Source organism: Dromiciops gliroides, chromosome 4 (genome assembly GCF_019393635.1).
Source record: "Dromiciops gliroides isolate mDroGli1 chromosome 4, mDroGli1.pri, whole genome shotgun sequence".
NCBI classification, from domain to species: domain Eukaryota; kingdom Metazoa; phylum Chordata; class Mammalia; order Microbiotheria; family Microbiotheriidae; genus Dromiciops; species Dromiciops gliroides.
The window spans coordinates 351,517,493-351,529,979 of NC_057864.1; the positions used below are offsets into that span (position 1 = coordinate 351,517,493).

The 12,487-nt window shown below is 34.6% G+C and overlaps 1 protein-coding gene across 6 annotated transcripts in view; it reads right to left on the bottom strand.

The window, feature by feature from the left end:
- Nucleotides 1–1,820: 1,820 nt before the first annotated feature.
- FAM184A (family with sequence similarity 184 member A) overlaps nucleotides 1,821–12,487 on the bottom strand; it is a 129,537-nt gene continuing 118,870 nt past the window's right edge. For 2 of the 6 annotated variants that reach the window (XM_043962387.1, XM_043962386.1), the window contains 4 exons: nucleotides 12,130–12,247; nucleotides 10,161–10,265; nucleotides 5,548–5,750; nucleotides 1,827–3,936 (listed from right to left, as the gene is read on the bottom strand). In XM_043962387.1, coding sequence (XP_043818322.1) covers nucleotides 3,855–3,936; nucleotides 5,548–5,750; nucleotides 10,161–10,265; nucleotides 12,130–12,247 — 508 coding nt within the window. In that variant the 3' untranslated portion in view covers nucleotides 1,827–3,854. Of the gene's footprint in view, nucleotides 3,937–5,547; nucleotides 5,751–10,160; nucleotides 10,266–12,129; nucleotides 12,248–12,303; nucleotides 12,329–12,487 lie in introns of those variants that run through there. The other 4 variants (XM_043962389.1, XM_043962388.1, XM_043962390.1 and 1 more) reach the window with 3 other exon arrangements.

Below are 12,487 nucleotides of genomic sequence, written 5' to 3' on the forward strand. Positions count from 1 at the left end.
CAGCAAAGTACCATACATTTTATCATCATCAATCCTCCTCATCATCATCATCAACAATCCATCCTCATTGTCATCCACCAATCCCCATCTCCATCCAATCATCATCAATCCATCCATCCATCCTCATCATCATCTCGTTACCCTTGCCTCTGCTTCAAATTTTTTTTCAGTTACTATTGTTAACTATTTCCTTCCATCCTATTCTCTTCCCCATATTTACTCTGTGTTCTATCTTCTTTCACCCTATCCTTCCTTAAAGTTGTTTGCTTCTGACTGCCCCCTCCCCCAATCTGCCATCCCTCCTTTCACCCCTCCCTCCTTATCCCCTTCCCCTCCTACTTTTCTGCAGGGTTAGATAGATTACTCCACCCAAAAGAGTATGTATATTATTCCCTCCTTGAGCCAACTCTGATAAGATTAAAGTCTTTGAGCCAGTTCTGAAGAGTGTAAGGCTCATTCATTGCCCTGCTCCTTGCCCATTTCTCCCCCCACTCCATAAACTCTTTCCTGTTTCTTCCATGTGGAATTTCACCCCATTTTACCTTTCCCCTTCCCCCTCCCCCAGTGCATTCCTCTCACCCCTCCATTTTCCCCTAAAGATGTCATCATGGGGCAGCTAGGTGACACAGTGACACAGTGACACCTACCTTGGACCCAGGAGGACCCGAGCCCAAATCTGGCCTCAGACACAAGACACTCACTCACTGTGCGACCTGTTATGTTTAAAATCTAATGTGGGTCCTTACCCCCCCCCCAAGTTTTTTGGGGGAAACTAGCTAAGATTTACTGAGGACTGGTTCTGTTATGAAGTTCTGAAGAGGGAAAAGAGAAGGGAGGGTAAAAGGAGAAAGATACCAGAGCCTGGAGGGAGAAGTGGGGAGGACTTGCTATTTTATGTAATTGGGGTACACCCATTAGTCTGCAAGTTCCTCAAGAACAGGAACTGTCCTTTGCCTTTCTTTGTATCATTGTTTAGCATAGTGCTTAGCATTCAGTAGGTACTTAATGCCTATTATTTAAGGGTGAATGAGCATCAAATGAAATAAAGTATAGTATAGTATAGAAATAGATAATATAATATAGAAATTCAATAGGGAGACAAACTATGATAGGGAAGTGGGTTGAAGGAGGATAGTCCTGGGGAGGGAATAATCTTCAGCAAATGAATTTCCTAATTTCCTTAAATAGGGGATTAAAAGGAGGCAAAAGAAAATCAAAGAACTGGAATGTAATGGTGCCCATCAATTTTGGAAGTGTGAGCAAATTGTGATATATGATGAAGAGACAATTTCAGAAAATGCTGGGTAGTATGAATTGATGGATATTGGAATGAAAAGAATGAAGAAAACAATTTACATAAGGATGACATTATAAGGAAAAACAACTTTGAAAGACCTAAAATTTTGATCAATGGAATGAACAACCAAGTTTCTAGAGGACCAATAATACCTACTCTTGAAAGAAAGGTAATTGATTTAAGGTGCAAAAAAAAAAGAACCTACATTTTTTGGACATGGCCACTGTATTTGTATTTTGCTTGCCTGCACTTATAATTTTTTTTCCTTTCAGTTTTTGACTTGGAGAAAGGGAGGTTTGGTGAAGAAGGGAGAAGTGGTTTGGCAATGGTGATGGCAAAAAAAGAGGACCAGTGAAACATTTTTTAAAATGCATAGTGGGAAGGGCAGCTAGGTGGTGCAGTGGATAAAGCACCGGCCCTGGATTCAGGAGGACCTGAGTTCACATCCAGCCTTGGACACTTGACACTTACTAGCTGTGTGACCCTGGGCAAGTCACTTAACTGCCATTGCCCAGCAAAAAAAACCCCAAAACCAAAAATGCATAATGAAGAATGTAAGAATGTGGAGGGAATGTCAAAGGGATGCAGAGATGGGAAGGGCAGTTTTGAGAGTAACATGTGAAATTTATTATACAATTATTAAAATAATCAGATGGTACTATATATATTCAGTACTATTCCATAATAGTACTATTCCATAATAGTACTGAATGGTGAATACAAAGAAGCATAGATTTACATGTATTAATACAAAGTAAGCAGTTTTAAAAACCCCAATATACAGAAGTACCACAAAGTAAATGAAAAAAACAAACAACCACCATAAAACAAAGATGAATGTTTCAAAAATACAAATAAAGTCACCCTCACAAAGAAGAGAAGCTACCTTCCCCTAACCCTAACTCCTTTGCAGAGGCAGGGAGGGGGGAGGTCTGTAGAGGTGGAACACTGCATATAGTCAGATTTTTTTCAAAGTATTTTTGGTTTTGAGGAATTATTTATTGCAGAGAGCCATCCAATGTAATTAAACATTTTTTTAAAAAGAAAAAGAAAGAATTCAAAGGGGGAAATTTTGGGCATCTAAGAAAAAACACATTAATACAAATTTATCTCAAAAATCAGGCATTATGAGCTGGAGATTCATGGTTTTATGTGCAATCCTCTATTTGTGTTTTGTTGAATATAGTAAAATGCTCTTTTCCTTGGTGTTTAAATTCAGAATTAAAAAAAAATAATAATTAAAAGAAAAGAAAAGCATCTGGAGGGTAGAAGGATGACTTGTTATACTTAATGCCAGAAAGAAAGGGTGGAATTTGCAGAAGTAGATTTCAGGTGTCTATAAGGAAAAAAGTCCAAAGTGGAATAGGGAACTTTAAGGGATCTCCAAGCAGAGGTGGAGAACAACTTGTTAATATGTAGTAGAGGGAATTCCTACTTGGCTATGGGTCCCTGAAACTGAGATTCTTTGATTCTGCGAATTTTTTCAATGGGAGCCAATCAGGCGCTCTGAATTGTATGAACTTTTAGGCTACTCATCTGCCAAGCTGCATAAAAGGCTTAAAGAGCCTTAAGAGCTCACATGCTTGTAGGAGTGATGAATTTAATATTTTTATAATACCAACCAACACATATTAATTTCCTCCTGTGTGCTGAACACAATACTAGACAATAGGGAATGTTTTGTAAGACATGATCTGTGCCCTTTTGGAATTTATGGCCTTTTAATGATGATCTGTTAAGACACATGAAAAGAGAATTGATTGCCTTGAAAGTCTTAATATGAAGTTGTAAAGACAAAACATCTGTCCTTGAGGAATAAAATGCATTGAGGAAATATAACAGATCAAAGGCCAGAAAGTTTTTGTTTTGCTTTTTAGTGAAAACCAAACCCCAGAACACTCCGAAAGCATTTCAGTTAGATTTTTATCAAAGTTCACAAGTTATATTAAGAATTCTAATTATTTGCCATTTTTCTTTGGTGTTGATGTTAACCATTAAAAAAAGGCAAAGTTTTTGAAGGGCAGTTCTGTGGAAGAAGGATGACTTGTTATGCTTAGTCCCAGAAGGAAATGGTTTAGAGAATGCAGTTTAATGCAAGTTACACATGATGATGAAATAAATTAGACCATAAATTTCTTTAACCTGCTTTTGGCATAATGGTTGAAGTAAAAAAAAATTAGATACATTGTATCATGTTGTAAAACTTTTTGGAAAAATCTAATCTAAAATTGCAAAATATATAAAAAACAAATTACTAGAAATAAAGGAGAATTATTAGATTTGTTCTAACAAAATTTATTATGCAGTAATTACAAAGGTTAAAGACTCTTCCATTTAAAATAAAAATAACAGGTATAATTCCACACATAATATAGTACCTTGTAGAGTGATTTCAACAAATATCACAGGAAATACAGTGTATTTTCAAATTGGAGCGACAAATACTTTCTCATTCACAGTGTTTGACATATTATAGGAAATCCTGTTCACATAATAATTTGTAATAAAGTCATGCTCTTATTAACAGTCCATACAATGCTGTGTCAAAATAATTCTCTTAGAATGTGAAGTATCGGGCAAACCATTCCTGACGCTGGGGATCTGGAGAAGCCACTGGTGAAGCGTCACTCTGAGGAGGGCTAATTCATAAAAAGAAAGAAATTAAACACATTAAGCTTTGATACAAAACAAATTGAGACAAAGGACAGTAATACAGAACTTAACTGATTCTCCATATCAGAAGCTATGTTTTGAGCATTTTACAATCCCTCTGGCAATATTCACTCCACTGGAGTGCAGCAGGAGCTCAGATGAGACTAATTAAAGAGCCAAAGCATAAGAATGAGAATAACTATCTTGAGAAAATAAGATGTCAAATTTTTTTATTTAAAAAATCTGGGTAGAGCCATAGGAGAGGATAGAGTATGAGGATACTTTTTAGTATCTGTTTCCTGGTTAGCTATAATTTGATTTTTTGAATCTGACAAAGCATCAGATTCTTATAAGAAACTGTTTATAGACTTCATCTAGTCAATGAACCAAAGTATGCTATTATTTCACAAATATTTTGTAGTTTTGTGCAATCTTTTTTTTAAATGTTGTGTTTAAAGCCAGTTTTCTTTCTTCTCAAAATTCTCTAATTATCATTATTATGATAGGCAGAAAAAATGCTTGATAAGGAACTTAACACTAATTATAGGTTTAAGGAACTATTTAATAAAAGAAAAGAATCCCTACCGTCTTTTGGGGAAATTATAAGTCACGCAACAATTTGTAATAGGAACTCCAGTAGTCATATTCCATGAGCTCATGCACATGCATCTTACTGATTCCTGAACATACTCATGCACAGGGAAAAATAAGCAACATAAAATATTTAACAGAATGTACTTTGTTAACATGAATTAGAAATGTTCTTTTTTATTCATGATTTTTTACTCTTCTATTTTAAAGTACTTGTCACTAACCATATGGTTAATTATTCACTTGAAAGTAGTTTAAATATCTACATTTGGGAGTCTACTATTATTCGGCATCACTAGACACTGAATATATTTTGCTAACAGAAGGGGTCAAATAAATTAAAAGTTAACAGTAATCACTATCCTTTATTAAGCAAATAGAAAATTCTGGCAGTGTATACAAGTTTAACTTATCTAGGAACTAAAACTTGGATTTCTTTCATAATTCACAAAATAATATGATATGCAATCAACAACTACAAGGTAATTTATTTTTCTTTAGACATCTGAGTGATATTTGATTCTCTGAGTAGTACTAAATTAATTTTTCAGAATGTTTCTTATTTTGGCAATAAACATAAACTAATAAAGTACTGATGTCCAAAATGTAAGGACAACAGAAAAAAGAAAAAAAAATTCCGTAACATTGAAAACAGTGACAAATAAAAACCATTACCAATTGAAAATTTTAAATGTCACAATAAAAATTAACTATTAAAAGGCTACTAGTAATACAACTATAGAGTACATAGAAAATACTTGGAAGCTTAAGAATAATATTAAATGCTTTTTAAGATTTTAGGAAGTTGATTCATAACTTAAAAGTCATTTAGAAAAAAATAATTTAATTAAGAAAAAAGAAGTACCATAATAAAGTTAATAAACATAAAATATAATTTCACAGAAATACTGGTACTCCTTGAGCTATTCTTATACTAGTGAATTTCTGTTACTAAAAAGGCAAGTTTCTTAAGTTAAAAAACAACCCACTGGTGAGGCAGTGCTCACCTCAAAAACGTCTTGGGCTCTTTGGATGGCATGACTGTCTGTGGAAGTGGTTTGCTGCTGTTGAACTCAATATCATGGATGGGTGAATTAGGAATGGGATCCAGTCGGTTAGGATGTCCATTTCCCACTCCACTAGGCTCCAGAGCACTTAGATTGGGAACACTCACAAACCTGTTTGTTGACTTATCGTTCTTCTTCTTTTGCTGCATTAAAAACAACACACTGTAAGGAAAGTCCTACATCAGGACAGATAAGAGAATATGGGAATAATAGAAGAAATTTTTCATGGGAGTATTTTGGTAATTTCATCTTAAACTGGAATGTCTATGTGTTACCCAAAGTGCAGTCTGGGAAATTCTTGGAAGCTTTCTCTAATCATCTCTCTGGAATCCTCATAGCCAGAAAGGAAATATCACAAGTTGGGAAGAAATGGTGAGGAGAATTTAGGGGAGGGGAAGGCATATTCTGGAAAAAATACATTGGGAGTAAAACAGGAAACGAGGAATTGCAGATACCAGTATGTTAAAGGGCATTGACTAAATAAACATCAGGGGAAAGGACAATTAGGTATAAGATTTAAAGGAATGGAGTCCATGAAATTGTCAGCTATCAAAAGAAAGATGGCTTTGGCTCAAAAAAAAAAAAATGGAATAAGAAAATGCTTCAAGTCATCTGCTTTGATACATAGACTCATCATAACTCTCATGAAGAATGACCACAGAACCCATGTTATTTCATAGAGATAAATTTAATTGGGAAAAGCTAAAAGAAATTCCTTATTTCCATTTAAGAAAAGTAGTCGAGCTATAAAAATGCTCATACTTTCAAATTTAGTGAAGAGTATTCATGAAGACAGGCAATTAAATCTGCCTAATTAGATCTAATTTACTAATTAATAGATAATGACATTAATTTGTACAGAACATTTAAAAAACCCTGTAGGCTAGAGTATCCATAGTCAATCTATATTTATTTCATTCTTTATCCCACAGGAATCTCTGAAATTAACAGTGGTAAAATGAAAAATCAGTTCATGGATAACCAGTATCTACCAATTTGAAAATAATGTAACACTAAAACCATTATGATTCCTAAGTAAATCCATAATTATTCTGAGGATGGGCTTCAGCCTTATTTCCCCTCCCCAGCTTGTATAAAACCTGTAGCTTATAACTAGTGTTGTTTTTGCAATGTATTTCTTCCCTCTCTCCCTTCCTCCCCACCCCCTCCATTCTCCTAGTCAATATTATTTAGGGGAATGGCTTATATTTGGATTGATAAAGTGCTTTTTCACTTTCATCATTAGAATGAGAGGATTATTTTGTTATACTGTAGTTAATAAGAATGAATATACAGCAAAATATTAGTCAACTATTTTACAGGGAGATTAAAATACAATAATTATAATTTATGGAATAATTTCTGAAAATCTGGCATAGGAAATTATTTGTCATTTCATGTTAAAATGATTATGTCCAAAGGGGGCAGCTGGGTGGCTCAGTGGATAAAGCACCGGCCCTGGATTCAGGAGAAACTGAGTTTAAATCCAGCCTCAAACACTTGACACTAACTAGCTGTGTGACTCTGGGCAAATCCCTTAACCCTCATTGCCCCGCCCCCCCCCCCAATGAAATGTCCAAATTAGTGAGGGAAAGGATGTTGTTTTAAAATATATTTCATCAGTAGATGAAAACATCTACTCTTTTCTTTTTATGTAGTAGTTAGTTTCCAACTATTTAGCCATCATTCTCTAAAGTTGAAGTCACTGAATGATATAGGCTCAGCAAAAGTATTCAGGAGCAATACAACAAAGGTAGAGTCTTCTTTTGTTGTTAAAATAAAAACTCTTTCAAATGTTAAAACTAGTAACTATTAGAAGCACAGCAAGTTAAAAACTTGATGGAGATATAAGTTCTGAATTTCCCTTCTCTAATAACCACGTAATATAATAGAAATTTTAAAAATGTATCTTTCTATATTTCAGGTTGGTGGGAATCACTGAATAGTCTTGAGGCAATAAATCTGTTCTCATTAAAATTAATTATAAAATATAAAATCCCATCCCAAGAAAATCTTTCCTCCAATCTTATACCTTTACTTAATTTTGGAGGCTTACCTCAATTTAAAAATTCCCAGTAGCTAAATTTTAATGAACTTAATATATGAAATACCTAAGCCTGAACTTTGGAATAATTTATCATACCAAAGAGAATGATGGATAGCTGGGAGGAATGTAGTTTTGTATCCTAATGTATTGTAAACTGTAGACCCCAGTCTTAAAAAACGAATGCAGTCTTCTGGCTGAGAATCTGAAGGAAAGTTGGCCAAACCCATTTCTGGACTACTAAGTCAGAATTTTAACAAAATCTGAAAATAATACCTTTGCTAAAATCTTACAACCTCTTTGCATATGGTGGTGCCTTTTTCATGTAAAAATATCAAAGACCTCCACAAAATAATAGTTATGTTAATGGCCATTTACTGCAGACACATATGTAATAAAGTGATTATGAATTTGGTAATAATTTTACATGAATTTGTACTTTGTCATAATAACATCTATATATGTTTAGAAAATAGTAACACATGGAATGAGACATTATTCAGTCTACAGAAGGCAAGTTTGTTTATTTTATTGTGCTGTCATTTAGTGAGATAGACTCTATGAAATAACCCTACAGAAGGATTACTTAGCCTACAGGCTGAGAACCACTGATCTATAGCACTATTATGAATATTATTATTAGTAGTAGTAGTCACACCAGATAATAATATAAACATATTTTTTCGTTCTAGATTTTTTTTAGCCTTTTGTTACTAATATTGCTCTCTGCTTCCACATGTATTATCACTATGTAAATACTGTTAAAGTTGACAAACATTTTGGTAGTCCATAATTATTTTTAAATATTTGCTATCCATGGGGCACTACAACTAGGTTATATGTGTGTATATGTATGTATATGGCACATGATTACATGTATATGTGATCTTTATCAACTTCATTTACCCTTGAGTTTGTTCTATGTTGACTGGAGAACAACTGAACATAATACACATGCAAGTCTAGTCTTCAACAAAGAACCACAGGATGCTGAGAGAGGAGCCTAAGCACTTTACTTCAGTCCATCTTTTAAAGTTTACATCTAAGACAGAGTACATGTCTTGATCAGGTACTCTCAGAGGCTTTAGGTTATGAAGAACTGATTAGTATCTTGGCTTTAGAAATACCCTAGTAACCCCAACAGAAAATCATAACTTACTTCAAGGACCTCTAATCGTGTCAACATGGGTACTTCTTCCTCTGTTGAAGATCACAACACCTTTATAACTTAATAATTTTTGAGAACTGCTTTTTTTTTGGGGGGGGGGCAATGGGGGTTAAGTGACTTGCCCAGGGTCACACAGCTAGTAAGCATCAAGTGTCTGAGGTCGGATTTGAACTCAGGTGCTCCTGAATCCAGGGCTGGTGCTTTATCTAATGTGCCACCTAGCTGCCCCTGAGAGCTGCTTTGAATGAAAAATTAATCATTCTGTGGCCAACTTCCTGATAAACTTCATCAAACTTAACTGGGCTTGTACTTGGACAACAGATATGTTGTATCACTGAGTCCACACCTGGAACCTTTCAGTTTTGTTATAGCTGAGAAAGCTTGTATTCCTCTAAGATAGTCTTTGAAAACCAAGGGTTACCCTCTATGCCACAATGAAACACTGAAATAGGACTATGGTGTAGTAGGTCTTTAGTAGAAAACAATATGGACAGGTGAGGAAAATGTTGAGATTATCTTAAAGGGTTTCTTTTTAGAGACAGGAACAACAAAATGAGTTGTCCTAAAAGTTTAAGAATTATTAAAGCATTAATATAGAAATATCAGATATTAGTTTCTTTTCAGTCTTATTCTAATATCTCATTGTGGGGCAGCTAAATGGTGCAGTGGAGAAGAGTATTGGGCCTGAAGTCAGAAAGACACTTCCTGAATTCAAATATGGCCTAAGACACTTACTAGCTATGTGACCCTGGGTAAGTCACAACCCTATTTGCCTCAGTTCCTCATCTATAAAATGAATTGGAAGAGGAAATGGCAAACCATTCCAGTATTGTTGCCAAGAAAATCCCAAATAGGGTCATTAAGAGTTGGACATGACTGAAACAGCTCAATTAAAAAACCCCCAAAACACATCATTGTGGTATGAGGAGACTCTCAGTTCTCAGAAGCTGTGTTACTGGAGTGTAGGCTCTGGCAGGTTTGACCATGATGGAAAGTATTTGAGTATTAACTGGATGACAGACTGATTCTATTGAGGACTAATCTAAACAAGAACAAAAGCTTCAGTTAGTAGTTTGGTAACTAAGTAGTGAATTGTCCTTGTTTGTGTAAACTCATGAAACAATATTATTGCACAATGGACTAAAACTATTAGCCAAATTTTGAAACTGGATATAGACAAAAATGCATAGGCTTGGCTCTACGTTATTTAAAAGGCTAAAAACATGAGACTGGTCTTTTTTGGAACAAGTTTAATCATCTTAATACTACTTGCAGTATCTTTCTATTTACCATCCAAGTTTATACAACACATTCTATTTTAATAGTATTTAAAGAACATACCTTTGCAAGTGGGTTAATAACACCAACATTAGGATTTGCATTGAACACTTTATTGAAGTTAGTTTCTCGATTGACTAATTCCAGTTGATAAAACTTATTATCATCCTAGGAACAAGAAATATTGGCATTTTAGAATACTTGCAAAATAAGAATTTCAATATCTGTCTTAAAAACTTAAATATATATAAAAATTAGCTATTTATAATTTAAAATAAAAGGCATCTATAAATGATTATACACTATGTTCACTATTTTTTAAGGAGAGTCAGTTGCCAGTGGTACCTAATTAAGCTTAAAACATTGCTGCTCCCCAACTCATGCATCTTTTTTCCAACTGTCCAAAATCCTATTTCTTCATGGACTGAAAAATAAATATTCTTACTCAGATGTAGCCCTGTTCTATTGGTCTGGCTACATAGTTGCCAGCAATTCTTTATACAAAGTTAGTTGTCTATAAAATCATGGTCAAATGTTCCCAGCCTGTCCCCTTGCCCCCAGTCTAGTCTTTTTTTGTTGTTGTTGTTTTGTTTTTTGGGGTTTTTTTTTTTGGCGGGGCAATGGGGGTTAAGTGACTTGCCTAGGGTCACACAGCTAGTAAGTGTCAAGTGTCTGAGGCCGGATTTGAACTCAGGTACTGCTGAATCAAGGGCCAGTGCTTTATCCACTGCACCACCTAGCTGCCCCCACCCCCAGTCTAGTCTAACATGCCATTTAATGCATGAATTCTTTCCAAAAGTGGTCATTCAGTTTCTGCTTGAATATATTTGATAATAGGGAACTTCCTAATTTACAAAATAATAGGTTTGGGGTAGATGAACTCTTTAAGATCCATTCCAGTCCTAAATCTATGATCCTATGATTTAATGAGGCAGCTCACTTCATTTTCTAACAGCCTGAATTGTTAACAAGTACTTCCTTTTGTTGTTGTTTGATTGTTTTGGTCATAACTGACCCTTTGTGACCCCCCACCTGGGGTTTTCTTGGCAAAGATACTGGAGTAGTTTACCATTTTCTTCCCCAACTAATTTTACAGATGAAGAAATGGAGCCAAACAGAGGTAAGTGACTTGTCCAGGGTCACACAGCTAGTAAGTGTCTGAGGCCAGACTAGAACTCAGGAAGAGCCCAGGCCTGGCACTCTATCCACTCTGCCACCTAGCTGCTCATAAATGTTTCCTTATATTGAGCTGAAATTTGCTTCTTTATATCTTTGATCTATTCATCCTAGTCCTTTCCCCAGGCAACTTCAGGAAATAAGTTTACTTGTATATCTTCATCTCAGATAGCTAACAGTTATTCTAAGTCTTCTTCCACCAGACTTATAAGCTTCATGAAGGGAGGCAACATGTACTGTCTAAACTTAATACCCATCTACTTTGTGGTTAGCACAGTACTCTGCATTTACTAGGTGCTTTATAAATGGTTTGAAATGAACTTTTTGTTGCTAAGGCAGAAGTGCTCCAAAAATCAGTGTTGGGTTCAGGCTCTTTCTAAATGCTGTCTAAGTACTCTCATACAGTAGTTAATTTCCCATATTCGCAGCAGAAAAGATCAATAAGATAATTAGTGAATTGGCATTAAGTTTCTATTTCTATTGCAAGGGAAAACTATGTGTTAGTTTAAAAATAATGCCCGATTTATGTGTCAAGACATAACATTTTTGTACTAATTCCTTGTGTAAATCTCAAACATTATGACATTCATTTTCCCTTAGGCATTCATGACTGCTGACTGAAAGCAAACCATATTATTCAAAACTAACAATTGGTTAGCTTTAACAATTGGAATATAAGGATGATGTCAGTTCATATCTATGTTGCTATAAGTTGTTACGGTTTTTTAACAACACTATCTGTTATAAGTTCTTACTTTCAATAGTAGAATAAAACTAGTAAGGACATTTTATTAGATGTTGTTAATTAAGGTTTATTTAATCACATTTCAACTAAAAAGAACACAGAGTAGCTTACAATTAGTTTCTTTATGACTTGGTCTCTCTCGGTAAGCAAGGTTTTCAAGTCTGCAATCATCTGTAAATCTTCAGTTCTTGATTCTCTCTTTATATATTTTTCTTCCATGTCTTCTAGTCTTTTTATGAAAACAGTAATATCTTTAGTTTACTGCTGACACAAGTGAGTTCCCTTGCAATATCAACAATTTCAAAAGAGTCTAATTGGATAATAATAGAAAACATTTATTTTTCTCAAAAACTTTAGCTTAATATTTTAGTTCTTTCAGGTATAAAATGGTCTGAGTTAAAACAGCAATATCAATTTCATAAAAATATTTAGCTTAAAAATATTTAGTAGTGAAATAAGCAGTGTGAAC